Source organism: Phodopus roborovskii, unplaced genomic scaffold, assembly GCF_943737965.1.
Source record: "Phodopus roborovskii unplaced genomic scaffold, PHOROB, whole genome shotgun sequence".
Taxonomy (NCBI): Eukaryota; Metazoa; Chordata; class Mammalia; order Rodentia; family Cricetidae; genus Phodopus; species Phodopus roborovskii.
In genome coordinates this window covers 40,465,646-40,483,639 of record NW_026126511.1, presented here as the reverse complement: position 1 = coordinate 40,483,639, position 17,994 = coordinate 40,465,646, and the positions used below count along the sequence as shown (strand labels likewise).

The 17,994-nt window shown below is 44.6% G+C and overlaps 2 protein-coding genes across 2 annotated transcripts; one reads left to right on the top strand and one right to left on the bottom strand.

Annotated features, from left to right (window-relative positions):
* The first annotated feature begins 134 nt into the window (after window positions 1–134).
* Med4 (mediator complex subunit 4) lies at window positions 135–8,668 on the top strand. The gene is made up of 7 exons (XM_051195387.1): window positions 135–433; window positions 1,613–1,679; window positions 3,285–3,455; window positions 5,061–5,118; window positions 6,569–6,655; window positions 7,108–7,239; window positions 7,990–8,668. Exons 1-7 carry the CDS (start codon window positions 150–152, stop codon window positions 8,160–8,162), a joined length of 972 nt encoding a protein of 323 aa, XP_051051344.1. The 5' UTR covers window positions 135–149; the 3' UTR covers window positions 8,163–8,668.
* A 2,360-nt stretch (window positions 8,669–11,028) lies between these two features.
* Window positions 11,029–16,146, bottom strand: Nudt15 (nudix hydrolase 15). Its single transcript, XM_051195385.1, has 3 exons — window positions 15,909–16,146; window positions 13,634–13,830; window positions 11,029–11,670 (listed from the first exon to the last, which is right to left on the bottom strand). Exons 1-3 carry the CDS (start codon window positions 16,061–16,063, stop codon window positions 11,510–11,512), a joined length of 513 nt encoding a protein of 170 aa, XP_051051342.1. The 5' UTR covers window positions 16,064–16,146; the 3' UTR covers window positions 11,029–11,509.
* Window positions 16,147–17,994: the final 1,848 nt, after the last annotated feature.

Genomic DNA, 17,994 nt, shown 5'->3' with positions numbered 1-17,994 from the left:
AGTTAATAATTATGCAGTTCCCTCAGTTTCTCAAATTTCATTCATTAGAAACTTCCCATTGCAGCTAAGGAAACAGGAAACCCAGGAGACTGGGCAACTTACCTGTCATCCTGGGTCCAGCTGGAGCAAGCCGTCCTCTACTCCAGCAGATGGCGCCAGAACTGCAGTTCACCTCCCTGAGCGTAGGCGGCGCTCTAGCGGGACCTCTGTCTCTCACCATCTCTATGACTCTCCCTTCCGTTTTCCGGTTCCGCCCCTCCTGCGGCTGGCTCACACTGCGCATGCGGCTCTCGGTGAGCGGCTGTGCGATGGCGGCTTCTTCAAGTGGGGAGAAGGAGAAGGATCGCATGGGAGGCGTCTCGGTAATGGCAGGCGTTGGCAGTACGCGAGAGCGGCTGCTGTCTGCGCTGGAAGATCTGGAGGTCTTGTCGAGGTAGCCGCGGCCTGGGAACCTGCTCCGGCTGTGGGCGCAGACGAGGGCTGGCGGGCTGGGCAGTGTCCGGAGTGCGAGTGTGGCGGACCCGGGGCCTGCTGGGGTCTCCTGGGGCCTGCTGCGATCTGCTGGGGTCTCCTGCGGTCTGCTGCGGTCTGCCGGGGTCTCCTGCGGTCTGCTGGGGTCTCCTGCGGTCTGCTGCGATCTGCTGGGGTCTCCTGCGGTCTGCTGCGGTCTGCTGGGGTCTCCTGGGGTCTGCTGCGATCTGCTGGGGTCTCCTGCGGTCTGCTGGGGTCTCCTGGGGTCTGCTGCGATCTGCTGGGGTCTCCTGCGGTCTGCTGCGATCTGCTGGGGTCTCCTGCGGTCTGCCGGGGTCTCCTGCGTTCTGCTGCCTGCCTCCCGGGGCTTTGGGCGGCACGTCCCCACTATGGGGACATCTCAGTAACCTGGGACCCCAAGGCAGTCAAAACTGTAGTAGTCAGTAAGAAAGGGGCCTATCCACCGACACTCCACAGGTACTTAAAGAGCGTTCCCGGGTGTGCCAGGTGCAGGGATACTGTAGTTGAGGGGAGGCTAGATGCCAACAGCAAGGAGACAGATGTGTAAAACTGCCGTGCAACAGTTTTATGAGGGTTGAACCGCAGCCTTCGGGAGTCCACGGATGAGACTCCCAATCCGATGTTAACAAGGCAAGCTTTCCAAAGCAGTATGCTGTTTGGGAAGTCCTCGGACTCGTGAGGCGACTGGCAGATGATCCCATCACCTGAAAAAGGCCAGAAACTTGCAGGACGTGGTGGGATAGCTCCTGTTTGTCAGAGAGAGATTAAATTGGGTGCCATCCTCAATATTGTCATTATAAAATTGGTCTCTTGGAGCCTTGTAAGGGGAGAGCCCCCATAGTCATGTGCTGTCATACAAGAATATAATTCACACAAGCAGCAGCCCTTCTGGATTTGGCCTGCAGGTAGTTTTCTTGTAAATCACAACCATGAACCCAGTGGTCAGTTGGCAGGCAGCAGTTAAAAGTTTATTTTCTATTTACTTTCACAGATTTTTAAAACTGTGTTCTTAAAAGCTTTTACCAGGTAGCCCAGAAGGCCTGAAATCCCTCCCCCCCCCCCCCCCAGTACCAAGTTTAAGGCAAGTACCAGCATACCTTGATGGTTGTTTTCCTTTTAGGGAACTTATAGAAATGCTGGCAATTTCAAGAAATCAGAAGCTGTTACAGCTGGATGAGGAAAACCAGGTAAACGGTTTGTTTTTCAGTTTAAAAAGCAGTGGTGGCTCACACTTTCAGAGGCAGGCAGATTTCCGAGTTTGAGGCCAGGCTGGTCTACAGAGCCAGTTCCAGGACAGCCAGGGCTGCATAGTGAGATACTGTCTTGGGAAAAACAAACAAAAGTAAAATAAAACTATGGGTTTTTTTTTTTAAAGTATCAGTTTAAAGATTTCAAGTAACATGCTGTACTCACACAAAACAAGTATAAACAAAGTCTCAAACCATGTTTTTTTTTTTGTTTTTTTTTGAGACAGGGTTTATCTGTGCTGTTGTTCTTGAACTCACAGATCTATCTGCCTGCCAAGTTCTGGGATGAAAGGCCTATGCCTCCACTGCCTATCTCTTTTCCTTCCTTCCTTCCTTCCTTCCTTTCTTTTTAGGTGGGTTTTTAGACTTACCTTACACTTGCAGGTTTTCCTGCCTTTACCCCAGTGCTGGGATTGTAGGTGTGGTTAACGCTCCTGGCCTGCTAAGCCTTGCATGTTACAATCTACACTAAATCATGAGTCCGTAAAACAGTCTGGCATATATCATAGGTGTTATTTGGGAATTTTTCTTTTTAGAGGAGGAAAATAGGCTCATGGAGGGTGGTGTCTTTTCCTGTGTCTTAGTGCTAACAATTGAAGGTTTACAAACGGAACCCCAGGCTTCTGCTGCATATTAACCTTTGTGGCATTTTGCCATATCTGCATACCATCTGTTTATTTAGTCATTCATTCATTTGTTTGTTTGTTTGTTTGTTTTGAGACAGGGCTTCTGTGTAGTGAGTGTGTAGTCCTGGCTATCCTAGAACTCACTCTATAGACCAGGGTGGCCTGGAACACAGATCTGCCTGTCTCTGCCTCCTGAGTGCTAGGATTAAGGTATTGGCCACCACAACCTGGCTTATCTTACTTTTTTTTTTTTTTTTTTGATGGTTTTTGTGTGACAGTTTTTTTCTATGATTTTGGAGGCTGTCCTGGAACTAGCTCTTGTAGACCAGACTGGACTCTAACTCACAGAGATCCACCTGCCTTTTTTGCCTCTGCCTCCCGAGTGCTGGAATCAAAGGCATGTGCCACCACCGCCCAGTTCTTGTTTTTTTTTTTTTTTTTTTTTAAACAGCCTCGTTAGGCTATCTGTACTCTAAGCCATACTGGGTATGAAATTACAGTTTTAAATATATTGCATTTAATTTCTAATAGCTTCTTGTATCCCAAAGTTTTAAAATGTTTGGTATGAACTAAAATCACCTCAAATCATTAGATTTTGGAAGAGCTTATTCCATTGTATGTTTAAATATAAATTTTTAAATTTTATCTTTGGAAGATGAATAAACCTGAAATTTGGCACAATGTTACTTCTGAAAGATTTGTTCTGCGTGGAAAGAGCAGAATAAATGGGAATTTTTGATATCAAGACTGTTTCCCCAAATTACCACACAAATGGCCTATGTATATTGTTAATGCTGATTAAGACTATTCCGGGGTGTTAAAATTGATAAACTTAGCCAGTTCAAGTCTGGATTCTTTGTGTCATTGACGGTAGCCTTGATTGCCTTGCTGTCTGAAGGAATCAGGTATTACTTGACAGGTCTTGGAGTTGTTGATTCACCGCGATGGGGACTTCCAAGAACTGATGAAACTGGCACTTAATCAGGGAAGAGTCCATCATGAGATGCAGGCTTTAGAAAAAGAAGTCGAGAAGAGAGACAGTGACATTCAGCAGCTGCAGAAACAGCTAAAAGAGGCAGAGCAGATCCTGGTGAGTTGACGGTGTGTCTCGGAGAATCGGCTGTTACATTCTCTCCCCAAAGCTCTGGTTGTATTTTGAAGGGGAAAAACCTTTTTTTCCCCGAGGACAGGGTTTCTCTGTGTAGTCCCTGGCTGTCCTGGACCTCACTCTGTAGACCATCCTGGCCTCTAACTCGAGAGATCGCCTACCTCTGCCTTCCAAGTGCTGGAATTAAAGGCGTGCGCCATCACGCCCGGTTCTAACTATATATTTTATTTGAACATTTTAAATTACAGAAATAGGAAGCTTTCCTTGTATTTGGCCTAATTCAAGTTTGATATTAGTAGTCAAGAACTCCAGTTTATGAAATATTTTGGGTCAGTAAACATATACTAGTTTCAAAAATTTTTAAATTTTATTCTTTTGTTTGCCCTTCCATCTTAAGATAGGTGAGCTTCTTAGTGATCAAGGCTCTATACTAGGTTTTCTTTTGTTCTCTATTTAAAACAACATTTTTATTCACATTTTTAAAGTGAAGTATTTTTATGTATATGAATGTTTTGTCCATGTAAGGGCACCAGATGTGTACAGTGCTGGCAGAGGCTAGAAGAGGTTCTTAGGCCCCTGAAACTAGACTTAGAGATTATTTTGAGCTGCAATGTGGGTATGGGTGCCTGGAACGGAACCTGGGTGCTCTGCAATTGGTCTTAACTGATGCGTCCTCTCTCTCAGCTCCTTGTCTCCCCCTTTGCCTTGAAACAGGCTCCCAGTGTAGCTCTGGCTGGACCACAAGTCTCTAGGTAGAACAGGCTGGCCTCAAACTGCCTCTGCCTCCTGGGTGCTGAGACGAAAGATGTGCACCACCATGCCTGGCTTGGCTACTTATTTTGAAGTGATTTATTTGCTTTGATTAGCCCAGTTGTTTTGCTTACTGCCAAAGTAAGTTTTCTGTGCTCATATTACAGAAACGGCTGAGCTTAACTTTCATATGATCCAATGAGCTGCCATTCTTGTTCCAAGTATGTCACAGTGGGCTCCAGGAAAAGGAGCCTGGGTGGCTTAGGATAACTTAGAACCCCCAGAAGAAGGAAACCCCAGGAAAATGCTTTGGGGTTTTTGTTTTTAAATAAATGCTTTAAAAAAAAAAAAAAATCAATGAAATATTTACTTACCAGGAAAAAATTCAGAAAATACAGAAAAGGAGAAAAAAGAGAAAATTTGCCTTTTGTCTCATAGCTTGAACAATGGCTCAGTCCACATTTTGTTATATTTGTTTTTAGAGACAGGGATAGTCTATTACTTTTGAGTTCAAGCATATTATTACTTGCTTCCCCTCATTTTTTTCTCCTGTCCTCATCCTCCCAGCCCAGTCCCTCCAGTATTTCCTCTGTCCTTCCATGTCATGTATTCCTAGCAGCTTTTTATTAATGGGAAACGAAGTCATGAATATATTTCTTTCATTAAACAACTGTGATGCAGATGCTATCAAGTGTGTTTCAGAAGGTCACAGATAAATTTTAGGGATTTCCAAGCCTTGTAAATTGTTCCTGTGAGTGGGTAACCTTGTAGATTAATCTGAAAACTCTGCTTATTATAACTAAGAGTAATTTGTATTTTAAATTGTGTTTAAATTAGGCAACAGCTGTTTACCAAGCAAAGGAGAAACTCAAGTCAATAGAGAAAGCAAGAAAAGGTTGGTACCAGGGGCAGCTGGCGGGCTTTATCAAGTGTGAGGCTGGGCGTGTCTCAAGAAGCCGTGAAGGCACAGGCAGATATTCAGTGGGTGAAAGTTTGTTGTGCTTGTGTGATCCCTAGAACCCATATAAAGCTGTGCATGTGCCCATGCTCAGACACACGTGCACGCTCTCACATGTGTGCACACATAAAGTCTTTTAAGCTGATAAAATACTGCTAGTCACACTGTTGAAAGGGTGCTCAGTAGTTTTTATTGTAAGTGTGTTGTGTTCTTACATTGTGCTTGACATCCCAGAAAGGGTAGACATATCTTACAACTGTCCTCTAGTTACAAGACACAGCCACAGAAGGGATCTTGTGCTTTTTATTTACACGTATAGTAAAGACAACGGTCTACGAAAGTGTTGAGAAAAAAGTGGGTTTACATGGGCTCCTGGGGGCTGTACAGGAAGAACAGTGGCGGCCACTAAGATGGGAGCACTGCCTGCCAGCCCTCACTCACTTGAAAGCCTTGCATCCTGAGCTCACTGGGTCTTCAAGTACTGAGAGGGAAATTATGGTTCTTTAGCTAAATGTAAACCAAATACTTTGTGCATTTGATTTACATTTGGCCATCTCTGATCCCCCCCCCCCCCCCCCCCCCCCGTTTGGAATCTACTTTCTGATTATTGAAACAGCTAATATCCTTTGAGAGGTGGGTGGACTTCTATAGCAAGAAGCAGTATTTTTTAAAATATTTTATTATTTTTATGTACATTGGTGTTTTGCCTGTATGCATGTCTGTGTGAGAGTATCAGATCCCCAACTGGAGTTATAGGCAGGTGTGAGCTGCCATGTGGGTGCTGAGAATTGAACTTGGGTCCTCTGGAAGAGCAGCCATGGCTTTTAACCACTGAGCCATCACTTCAGCCCCAAGAAGCGAATCTTCAGGAGTGGTGGCTGAGTCTTATCAGTGAGGACTGTGGTTAGAAGTCCATAGTCCCTTTTGAAACAGGTCTAAAGTTTATAGAATGAAGAGCTATTTCTGTTCCTTGGAGGTAGCTGATATCACTACTGTTTTGTGCACAGCCCATTTAGCACCTCCTTAGAACACAGAGGCTATGGACTGCTGGCTTAGCAGCCTGGATGTCACTGGAATGAGGCACTTGCCCCTCATTTTACAGGTCCTCGCTGTGCTGTTTGGAAGTTTGCATTTGATGGCAGCTAGTAATTGAGATTATTGAATATTATCATGCAGGTCTCATTTATGTTAGCTGGTTTTGCTGAGTGATGACTTGGTTCTTAGGAAATGTTTTATAATAGTTTCAGTGTATACGCAGGGGCTAGGGAAGATGGATGGCTGAGATTAGCTTATTTTCTGATTGTTGGAAATTAGTATGATGTGACTGATGTGTGCCGTTTCTAAACTTATATTTACTGGTCTGACTTGTTCTGTTTTCTCAACTCAGGTGCTATCTCCTCTGAAGAAATCATTAAATATGCACATAGGATTAGTGCAAGCAATGCTGTGTGTGCACCACTGACTTGGGTTCCAGGTAACAATGCTTCCTGTCAAATTAAAACTGCTAAATGTAGAATGCACTTATCTAAAACAACATCTGCTGATGAAGGCAATTCTCTTCAGTGGCCTAGTAATGCCATCTGTGTGACCTCTTCTCTCTCCAGAGGATCTATTATTGTTGATATTTCTTACTAGGAAATAGAATTAAATTGGAAGAATTGAGATTACTACAATTTGCCTACCCCTGCCTCCTGAGAGCTGGGCTTAATGAACCATGCCCAGCTTGAGAATTCTAAATGCAGTCGGGCAAGATGTGATGGTATGACTGTAAAGCAACAGCTGGAGAGGCAGAGGCGGGATTGCAAGTTTGAGGCCAGCATAGGCTACATACAAAGAGCTTGAGCATTTTCTTGTGTACCAAGGAACATTAATACATCAAAGAACATTTTTTTTTTAATTGAATTAAAACTGCCTTTACTGTTTTAGGAGACCCTCGGAGGCCATATCCAACAGATTTAGAGATGAGAAGCGGGTTGCTGGGCCAGATGAACAATCCTTCCACGAGTGGTGTGAATGGTCATCTCCCAGGGGATGCTCTTGCAGCAGGTAGACTGCCAGGTAAGCTGACTAGAAGGGTGTTTTCAACAGGCCAGGGGTTTTCAGAAGTGCCAGCAAGGCATCATCTAACAGGGAACACTTAAGATTCCAGGCCCAGCCTTGCCCATCTACTGCCTGTTTGCTGTTCTGTGCTTGCTTCAGCCAAAGACCCTGCAGTGGCATGCATGCCATGAGCTTAAGGCCTTCTGTCCCTGTGTGCATCTCCGGCCACCCTCCTTAGTCATAAAGGACCTTTCCTTTATGACAGTGAAGAACATTTCCCATCTGAGGCATGCTCCCCAGATAGACTAAGCATGTTTTGTAGGTGCCATTTTTTAATATGAAAGAATCTTTCAAAAAGAGAAAGGACGTGGGGGGGGGGCATTGTTTCCTTTAGCTGTCCCTTCTGTGCTGAAGTGTGGATTGGGGATTCTGTGCTTATTAGTTCCCAGATATTCCTTGTCTTTCTCATTGCAATTGTACTGTAGTAAACCACACCCGTAACTTGAGTAGGGAAAGTGAAAGAATTATTAACTAGTAACATATATGGATGCCATTATATATAGGACCATGGCACAGGACCCATGGCTGGGGTATAATGGATGTAGTTTGTGGTTTGTGTGTTTAGCATGTGTGAACCCCTATCTTATCAGGTCGTTGGTACTACAAGTTAGATGAGTAGACAGAATTAAGTTACTTGCATAAAGGGAGGATGATTGACAAGTAGATGGGTTACAAATAGAACTGATCCCATGTGCTTCTTTCCTCCAGATGTCCTTGCTCCGCAGTACCCATGGCAGTCAAATGACATGTCTGTGAACATGCTACCACCAAATCACAGCAGTGACTTTCTGTTGGAGCCTCCTGGGCACAACAAGGAAAATGAAGATGACGTCGAGGTTATGTCAACAGACTCTTCAAGCAGCAGTAGCGACTCGGACTGAAGAAGGTGTGTGGCAGCACTCCACTCCAGGGCTGCAGAGCTCTGACAAGAGGGACATGCAAACCGCGGCCCACTAAAAATCAAGGGGGGGGCGTTTCTTCTTAACACCCAGCCCCCTGGTTTTGTGTCTCTTCTGCTGAGCAAATGTGTGAGGATCAGTCAGCATTACTACTTTGGTTTGAACATAGCTCTGGAGGTGAGACTGCAGGAAAAATGACAACTCATGGGGGTGGCCTGAAAGGGCACAGAGCCAGGCATGGCAGCTCATACCTGTAATCCCAGCACCTGGAGATGGGGATTGCTGTGAGATACATCGTAAACTCAGCCGTCAGGGCTACAGAGCAGCCCTGGCCAGCACAGAGGCAGTAGGGCTGAGTGTGGTATTTCAAAGTGAAAGTGCTCACTTGAAAAGTCGGCTGCTGCTGTTACAGCGGCAGAACTATCACTATTTATGTGGTAAATACTGTAATTTGTGTAAATAAACTTGCTTTTCTTTGTATTTTTTAATTTTTTCAATTGTCTTTCTGATATATAACATATAACACCTTCAGTATAAGAAGGAAACTTACTTAGATCTGGTTGCATTTAAGCTGGGCTGTGGTGGCACATGCCCTTAATCCTAGCACTCTGAGGGCAAAGGTAGGCAGATGTGAGTTTGAGACCAGCCTGAGTTACAAAGCGAGTTCCAGGACAGCCAAGGCTACACAGAGAAACCTGTCTTGAAAAACAAACAAAATTCAGTTGCATTTTATAATATTTAAGTAAGGTCCTGGTATGTATCAGAGTATATAAGATAAAATGACTATATCTTAACTATTAATCACAATTGGGCTTCTGAGAACACTAATAATTGACATTTATTACAATCCCATACAGACAGTAAATTTTATGGAAGGTTTTGGGATAGGAGGCCACTATCTCCTGCCATCATCTTATCTCAACTTATTTCTCATAGGTTTCTCTGTTTATGTGATGTACACAAGCCTGGGGCTTGCATCACCTGCTTTAGCCTGTTAACTGTAGTTTGTCAAAAAGGAGTTACATTGAACTGTTTTTAAGTTCAAGCTGTTAACATCTATGTCAGATCTGTTTAGTTATTGATTTTAGGCAGGTATTTTTGATTTCCTCCAAATGTAATATAATACTATATTACATTTAGACAGCATAAAACAAACTTGGCCTACCAGATTTAGTACAAAAAGTTAACATTTTGGTACAGATTACTTCTTACAAGTCTACACAGGCATACCTTTAATACCAACACTTGGGAGGCAAATGCAGTTGGACCTCAGTGGGTTAAAAGCCAACCTGGTCTACAGAGCAAGTTCTAGGGCAGCTAAAACTATTGAACAAAGAAACCCTGTTTTTTGTTTTGGTTTTTTTTTTTTTTTTTTTAAATTCACATGTGCAGGGCTGGAGAGATGGTTAAGAGGACTGGCTGCTCTTCCAGAGGACCCAGTTTCAATTCCCAATCCACATGGCAGCTCACAACTGTCTATAACTCCAGTTCCAGGGGATTTGATGCCTTCACACACATACATGCAGGCAAAACACCAACATACATAAAATTGAGAGTCCACATGTACCAGGCATGGTGGTACATGTCCCAGCACTGTGCGGCAGGTTTTGAGTTCCAGGTAAGCTGATGTGGGTGCTGGCTCCTTAAGACAGAGCAGGGAGCGTCTCCCCAGTCAGTCCCAGAAGTTTAGGGGAGCATACATTTACCATACTTAAACACAAACATTGAGAAAACTTTAAGTAAGAGAAAATGGGATTTATAAGTAGGTGTAATTTTGAAAAAAAATATCCTTAACAAATGTCATGTAATGCAGTATTTTAAAAGAATAAAATTCATGTCCCAGAGACCAGATAGGATTCACAGAAATGGGCTTGTAAATGAAAAGATGAGCTATTACCTAGTGCAATCATTTAAAATGCCTGTCAAAAAATAAAAGTGGAAAAAAGTTAATGATATCTGGATGTAACTGGATTGTGCAACAGCACTCTTGAACCATCTGCCAGGGCTGTGCACGGGAGGTGTGACCATCGTTCCCCACTATTTTCTTTCTTTTTTTTTTTTTCTAACCAGAAATTAATCCATGAAAGCGTGGCGGCACACACCTTTAATCCCAACACAAAGGCAGAGATGGGTGGAGCTCTGAGTTCTAGGCCAGCCTGGTCTACAGAACAAGTTTCAGGATAGCCAGGGCTATACAGAGAAACCCTGTTTCACAAAACAAAAACAAAAACTAATCTATGTGAAACAGGATCGCTGGTGAAACAGACCCAAAAGTAACGAGTACGGAGCTCACGAGGTGCCTATGCAGCAGAGCGGCCTGGTAACAGTGAAACGACCTCACGTGAAGAGCTCACCAGGGGCCTGTGCAGCAGAGTGGCCCAGTGATTGCCTGGCGACAGAAACATGGCCCAAAGCCATGCCCTGCCTAACCATGGAGATACAAGCAAGCACATGCGATCCAAGGGCTTGGACGATGCTTAACATGGGCTATAGAGCATTAGCTAAGTCCAAGGCGATCCTTATGCCAAGATGGTGACTTTGCCAAACCCAAAGCCCCCTCGGAAGCGAGAAGCAGGTTAAAGAGCAATCCTCAGCTTTCATTGTGGACAGAGTACAGCCCCGTGCGCGCCACTCTGTGACATTTTAACTGTTCAGTCTCTCACGGTAAGACTTTATGATTTGCTGGGGGTTGGGGGAGGGCAACCAACCAACCAACCTTTGGCCTTGTCCTGCAAAGTTCTTGAGGACCCCGGGAGAACCCCTACATCCAGGAGACCCAGTGCACTGCTCTGTGTAATCCCAACATACAAGGACTCATACAAGATCTCAGGCAGAGAAAGAGAGAAACGCAGATGACTTGGCCTTTAATAGTAGGATCCAAGTTTAGGCTGTCTCACATTTAACACAGATTCCTGTTAGAAACCAGGGAAGTACATGTCATGATCTCTCTAGTTACATGGTCACTTAAAAATTCCTTTCAAGTAAAAGGAAAAAGGAAATCAACAAGCATACTGAATCTTGCAGTGGGCAATTTGCTCCTGAACTTGAATGAGTTCTGTCCGACCTCTATTTGAATCAGAACAGTAAGACAAATACTGTGACACTCGTCTTCATGTAGCCATCAATGGTAACTTACAGCAGTTCAGACAGTTAGCCACAAGGTCCTTATCCATCTTCACAGCGACACGCCTCAGGAAGATGTTCTTATGAGTTCAAGTTACTTTAGGAGACTGTAAACTGGTGACCACGTGGCTTCGTAGATAAAACAAAGTTGTCTTGAAACAGTGAACCTTTCATTTACTAAGTTTTTTTTGTTTTTGTTTTTTAAATTAAGGAATCTCCTTGGGTTCTTCGAGGTGCTCACCTCTGTACCCGTCCAGGTGGCTCAGGTCCTCTCTAAATGGGTCGTAGCCTTGCTCTTTTAAACAACGGAGAGCCCAGAAAAGCTGGTGCGATGGAGGGAACTCTTCCCAAGGAACCCACTCCCAACCTAGAAGAGAGACGATCAGTGCGCAGGGATGGCAGGGCAAGGGGCTGTCATTTGGTGAACTAAGCTATGGGACATTCAGAGGAACGTTAGCTGAATTTACAAGTGACCGAGCACTAATCAAAGCAACAGTGGTGTCTGGGGCTAGCTGGGCTGTGCAAATCAAACCTAGGTTTAGAAGGAAGACTAGGAAGACAGGGGCAACCTGGGAAACGCTGGGCTGTTTCCTTTCTTTGTTTGGAGTCAGGGTCTCATGCACCTACTTGAACACATGTGAGGTGTCTACTGTTCTCACACAGGAGAAAAAGATGTCCCACCACTAACTCTGTGCACTTACACTCTGGGCTCAGCTCAGGCTGGTCTCTGACCAGATAAATGGAAGTACTGCTGGTACATACACAAAAGCCTAAAAGTGGCATTCCTTAAAAACTGGTTCTCCCTCTCCCTAATGCTTCGACCCTTTAGTACAGTTCCTTGCGCTGCGGTGACCCCAACCATAAAATGATTTCACTGCTACTTCATAACTGTAATTTTGTGACTCTTATGAATCCTAATGTAAATGTCTGTGTTTTCTTAGGTGACCCCGTGAAAGGGCTGTTCGACCCCAAAGGGGTCACATCCCACAGGTTGAGAACTACTGCTTAAAGACTTGTGAATAGGGTGTCTGTCTGTCTGGAAGAGTCTCTATTTCCCTTACCTACCCCTACAGCTCCATATGGGACATCTAGTTCTATATAAGACATACCTGTAACATATATCACAGTCCCCAAGCTGGTATGTCCTTTCTTATCTGCAAAATCCCCCCACCTGTAAACTTCCAGGCTAGTCCAGTTTACAGGCTTCCTCCCATTACAGCCTATTTCTTTAGAACCGTCGAGGCTTGTCCCGCCTTTCATTACTCCCGTTCCTCCCTTCTACCCCTGGAGATAGCCATGACAACTTTCAATTTTGCCAAACAAGCCTTTCTTTCCTCATACAGAGTGGTCCTGTTCGGTAGTTTCACTGCATCCTCGCAAGAACACAGTGTATGAACCATGGCACAAACCCAGGCAGGCTGCATTTCATATCCTCCAGGATCTGTGTGTTCACATCTCTATATTGTCTGTCTGTGCTGCCATAACAGGATAGCTTGCACTAAGTGGCATTTATTTCACACAGTTCTGCAGGTTGGAAGACTTCAATCAAGATGCTGGCAAGACATGATGTCTAGTAGTGGCCCGTTTCCTGGCTCACGGGACAGCCATCCGCCCTCTGTACCCTCATATGGAGTAAGTGGTGAGGGTGCCTCTGGGGTCTCTTTTATAAATGTGAGCACTAATCCTATTTGTGACAGTGGGTCCCAGCTGCTGCTGCTATTCTGGGAGGCGACGGTAACTTTAGGAGGTGTGGACTGCGTAAGGAGGTCACTGGGGATGTGCCTCAGAGGGCTACGCCTGGCCCTACTCACGCTGCCTCTCTGCTGAAATTCTACCTCACAAAGGGCCCCAAATCCACAGGACCATGGGCTAAAACCTAGGAAATCAGAGCTAAAGGAATCTTCTCCCCTTTATACTGTTAATGTTGGGCATTTTGTCACAGCAATGCAAAGACTAAGCTTTGCCCTCATGACCTAACCACATCCCAAATGCCCCATCTTCTGTTACTATCACCTTGAGAATTAGAATTTCAACAGGGGTTTTCATTTTTAATTTTTTGTGGGTTTTTTTGAGACTGAATCTTTCTATAGCTTAGCTAGCTTGGAACTTGCTATACAGACCAGGCTGGCCTCAAATTCAAGAGTTCTGTCTGCCTCTGCCTCCCGAGTGCTGGGATTAAAGGCATGTGCCACCACTCCTAGCTCCAATTCAAGGAATTTTGGAGGGGCGAAGACAGAAATGTGAGACTCCAGTTCTCCTTACATGACAATGATACACTCAGTGGCATGTTTCTTTGAGGAAGAATGGATTGTTATATATGATTCTCTTACTTTCATTTTTCTCAGGCTCCATGTTCTTTGGCTCTGAACCGTGAGCCACGTCCACCTCTCCTTTCATTAGTATGGTGACATAATGGTAATTCTCCCTCTCAACAAAAGAATTCACCACAGATGCAAAGCGCACGTTCTTCAGGTGTAGCCCGGCCTCTTCCCGGGTTTCCCTCTGAGCGCATTCTTCCCAGGTCTCACTGGAAGAAGAAACAGAGCCTGTTCAGTGTACAAACAAAATTAGATTCTTGGTGGAATGCTGTAGTATAAAATAAAAGCAACAGTAATTAATTTATGTTTTAAAATGATAAAAAAAAACCCTCTGCCTTCACATTCTGCATTTCTATATTAGTGATCTGAAGACTCAGCGTCTTTTATATAGGACAACAGTCAGCATTTAACCACCAACATTGCCATCCAGGTCTGCAGCTACTACCTAGGCAGCTGGGCGCAGTTCAGAGTGTCAGGTAAGAACCCAGGCTTTTAAGTCAGCTGTACCCAAGCTGGAACCTGAAGTTCTACTTTCGATCTTAAATAGAAAAGGGAAACATTAAATTTCTCGTATTGTTGTTGTGTTTCGAAAGTACATTAAATGCCTTCCCTAGGCTTCAGAATCTCAGTTTAAGCCTCAAAACAGAGGCCATTACGCAACCCAGAGAGCAGAGTGCTGGCATTTGGGGACTTGCTGCAGTAGGCCAGGACAGTGTGCTCCCAGGCCACACAGCAGGGCCAGGTTACCTTCGAGGGGAAAGGAGCTATGCACTTTCAGCCTGGCAGGAATGTTTCTCTTTCTGATGACGAAGAGCCAGTGTGAGGCACCTCCAATGACTCAGTTATGCCACAACACCCAGGAAGCTGAAGCGGTAGGAACATCCTAAGTCCAGGCCACTGTGGGCCACAGTGAGTTCTAGGCCAGCATGAGCCAGAATAAGACACTGCCTCAAAAACAACAAAATTCCCCAACACAAAAGCAAAAGCAAGAGTTAGTCATAGAAGCCGGGGGATATTGGCACTTTGCTCCCCTGTCAAAGGCATACTGAGCTGCTGAACTTCAGAGCAGGTGTGGTAAGGCAGAGCTCACAGGTAAATCTGACTGCACGGCGGAGGAGACCATTTGGCATAGGTCCCTGTGCTGAGATAGAGAAGGGCAGCCACACACAAGCATCGCTTCCATCCTGGAATGCATGTCTGGCCCAAGCAGATGCCACAGGAGACTGCTGGGGCCCAGTGCAGTGGTGCAGGTCTTTGACCCCAGCACTCAGGAATGAGAGGCAGGCAGATCTTTATGTGTTCCGGGCCAGCCAGGGCTAGTGAGAGTCCATGTCTTAAAACAAACAAACAAACAAACAAATCTGTAGAGAGCCACCGGTGCCATTCCCGAAGATGGCGCCGGTTTCCTGTCCATAAGCCAGCAAGGCGCAGATGCGCGATCCACGTCATGGGGTGACCGTTACGAGCGTTGCAGGCTGCACCTGTCAGTAACGGACACGACTCCTCTGAGCATATATAAGCAAAGCCCTTTTTCCTCCTGGGGTCTTCCCTCAACTTGCTGTAATGAGCCACGCAATAAACATAGCTGCAGAAGAATCCTGTTGTTGAGCGTCATTCTTGCAGGCAAGGCGATAGTGCTCGACACAAATCTATTAGATAATACAGACCCACATATTTACAGATAATAGGAAGTCTAGGATTTCTTTTTAAACCTTAGTTTAGAAAATCAAGTATGATACTTGAAGAAAGAGCCGTAGGAGGGCTTGAGGAGCCACCTTACACGTTTTATATGTATATTATCATACATTACTAAAGGAGACCACATTGGACCGTGGGGATTTAGAGACTTTTATCAGTTCTATTGAAAACTCTTTTTAAAACTCACTTATGAGCACAAGGTCAGAGTTTCTTCGTGTTGTGTAGAAACTGACTCAGCCACGCTTCCCACTTTGTGGGTCTGACATCCACCACGGGCCAGTCTCATAACACGCCCACAGGCAACGAGGCCAGAAATTAAACACATCTAAATCTCAGGGGACAAAGTGAAAACTCCCAGATTTTAATAAACATCCTTTTTCTGTGAGCGCCAATAAATACAGACGACTCCCACTTGCAGTCAGGGTAGGGAGGAGACAGTGCCCCCTCCTGGCAGGAGCCCGGAAGACCCCGGGGCCGTAGAGAACGCACGGAACGCAACTGCGCAATTACGCGTGTGACACGGACGCATTTGTCAGGCGGTCTAGAGCTACTCGCACAACTTCCGTTTTCCCGAGATTGACCCGCTCACCCGAATTCCAAATGGCCCCCAGGAAGCTGGAAGCTGCCGGCTCCAAACGACCCTTTCCTCTTCCCCAGAAGGACGCAGCGAGGATGCTCGCAGCTCAACACCACCACGCCAACTCCAACTCCGGGGCGCCGCCTGGGCTCCGCGTTGGCGGTCATAGCTCTTGGCTGCTCCCGGAAGTGGTTGACTGCTCCACATCCGCTTTTAAGCTGTACGGGAGCCGCCTGGAGCCCCTTGTGTAAGTGTCGCCTGTCACAGACCTCAGGTGGTGGATATAGATCGTGTAGAAACAACCCATATAAATAACTGATTTAAGAGTATTCGGAGAAGTAAATAAGACTAATAAATTCAACTAGAACAAATTATGTAGTTTAGAGAAAAGCGTTACTATACTAGATAAAAATATGTACCAATTAAAAATGAAATATTAAAAGAAAAATGTCTTGGGGAAATCAGCTGTAACTGAACAAATTTGACATCCTACATTACTGCACGGGTGGATTTATTTTAAAAGTATTAATATATTGCTACTAAAGTAATATGTGCATAATTTTAGAAACTCAATAGTACAAAAACTCCCAACAAGAACACTGTCTCCTTTAGTCCTGATTCCAAAGACAGGTTTAACTCTTTGAAGTGTTAGTGTTTACATTTGCACACATATTTCTAAGTGCATGCTTAATTTTATATACTACGTAATCCATTAGAAAGATACAATATCAACTAGGTCTGCTTAGCAAAGTCCTATCTTTCGACAGTCAACAGATGTGCAAATGAATTGAATAGACGATTTTAAAACGAGAGTCAGGAATAATCACTATTTTTAAAAGTGTTGGATATCTCCATCAGGGATTGCACAACAAAACTACCCATCAAAATGGCTGTCATCAAGAGATCTGATAACAAATGTTGGGGGGGTGCAAACTAATACAGACATTCTGAGGGAGAGTTTGTCGATTTTTTTCAAGAAGTTAAACATAGACTATACAACCCAGCTATTTCAGATCTGGATATATACCCAGAGAATTTCATACCCTATCATAGAGATATGTGTAGCTCCATGTTTATTGCTTCTCAGTGCTCTACAACAAGAGAATGGGTCCACCCCAGTTTTCCATCAATTACTGACATATATATAATATAGTATTCTATTCCACTCTAAAAAAAATGAAATTTAAGGATTTTCAGGGAAACAAAGCAAAACAAAAAACAGAAGGACTCGGGATTACAAAAACGCAAAAAGAAAAAAAAAAGACACTGCATGTTCTTCTCATATGTGGACTGTATCTGTAATATAAATGTATACATGTAAACAAATGTATATGGAGGCACAGTAAAACATAGAAAGGATAAATGAAAGGGTGACCAGGAAGGAGTTAATGAAGGTCAAGGACACATAATTGTAAAAGAGGAAGCAAGAGTAATTGCTTTTCTGGTTCTACTCTGTCATGACTTTAGGTGTTTTAGTGGTGAATAAGTACATATCATGGTCAAAGTGTAAAATCCAATGGGAGGCTTCCTGGCTTCAGAATTGCCACTCTTACAGTATAGTTAATTAATTTTGGTGTGAATACTTCCTAAAATGTCACAGGCCAGGCGTTGGTGGTACACACCTTTAGTCCCAGCACTTGGGAGGCAGAGACAGGTGGATCTCTATGAGTTCGAGGCCAGCCTGGTCTACAGAGCAAGTTCGGCTCCAATCCCTGGGAGTGGAGTGTAACAACTTCACTTTGCCTGCTCTGTCCCGGGTCGTTTCTGTGTCTGTGCGGCAGCTAAAGCAGCGAAAGAAGGTCTCATGGGACAACTGAAACTATGTATGATGGTCAACTTCAGTTAACTCGAATGTATTTGGAATCACTGGGGAAACAAGCCTCTCAGCTTGTCTGTGAAGTTGCTTATAGGAAGATTCGCTAAGACCAAAGAGCCACCCTGAAAGTAGGTGGTATGATCCCACACATCCAAGTCTGAGTAAAAAGGGAAGGGGAAGGCCGGCATCCTCAGTCACTGCTTCTTGGCTTTCCCAGACATGAGGAGTACCAGCTTTGTGCTGCCGCCTCCATGAGCTTTGCCATGCCTTCCCATCTAAAGT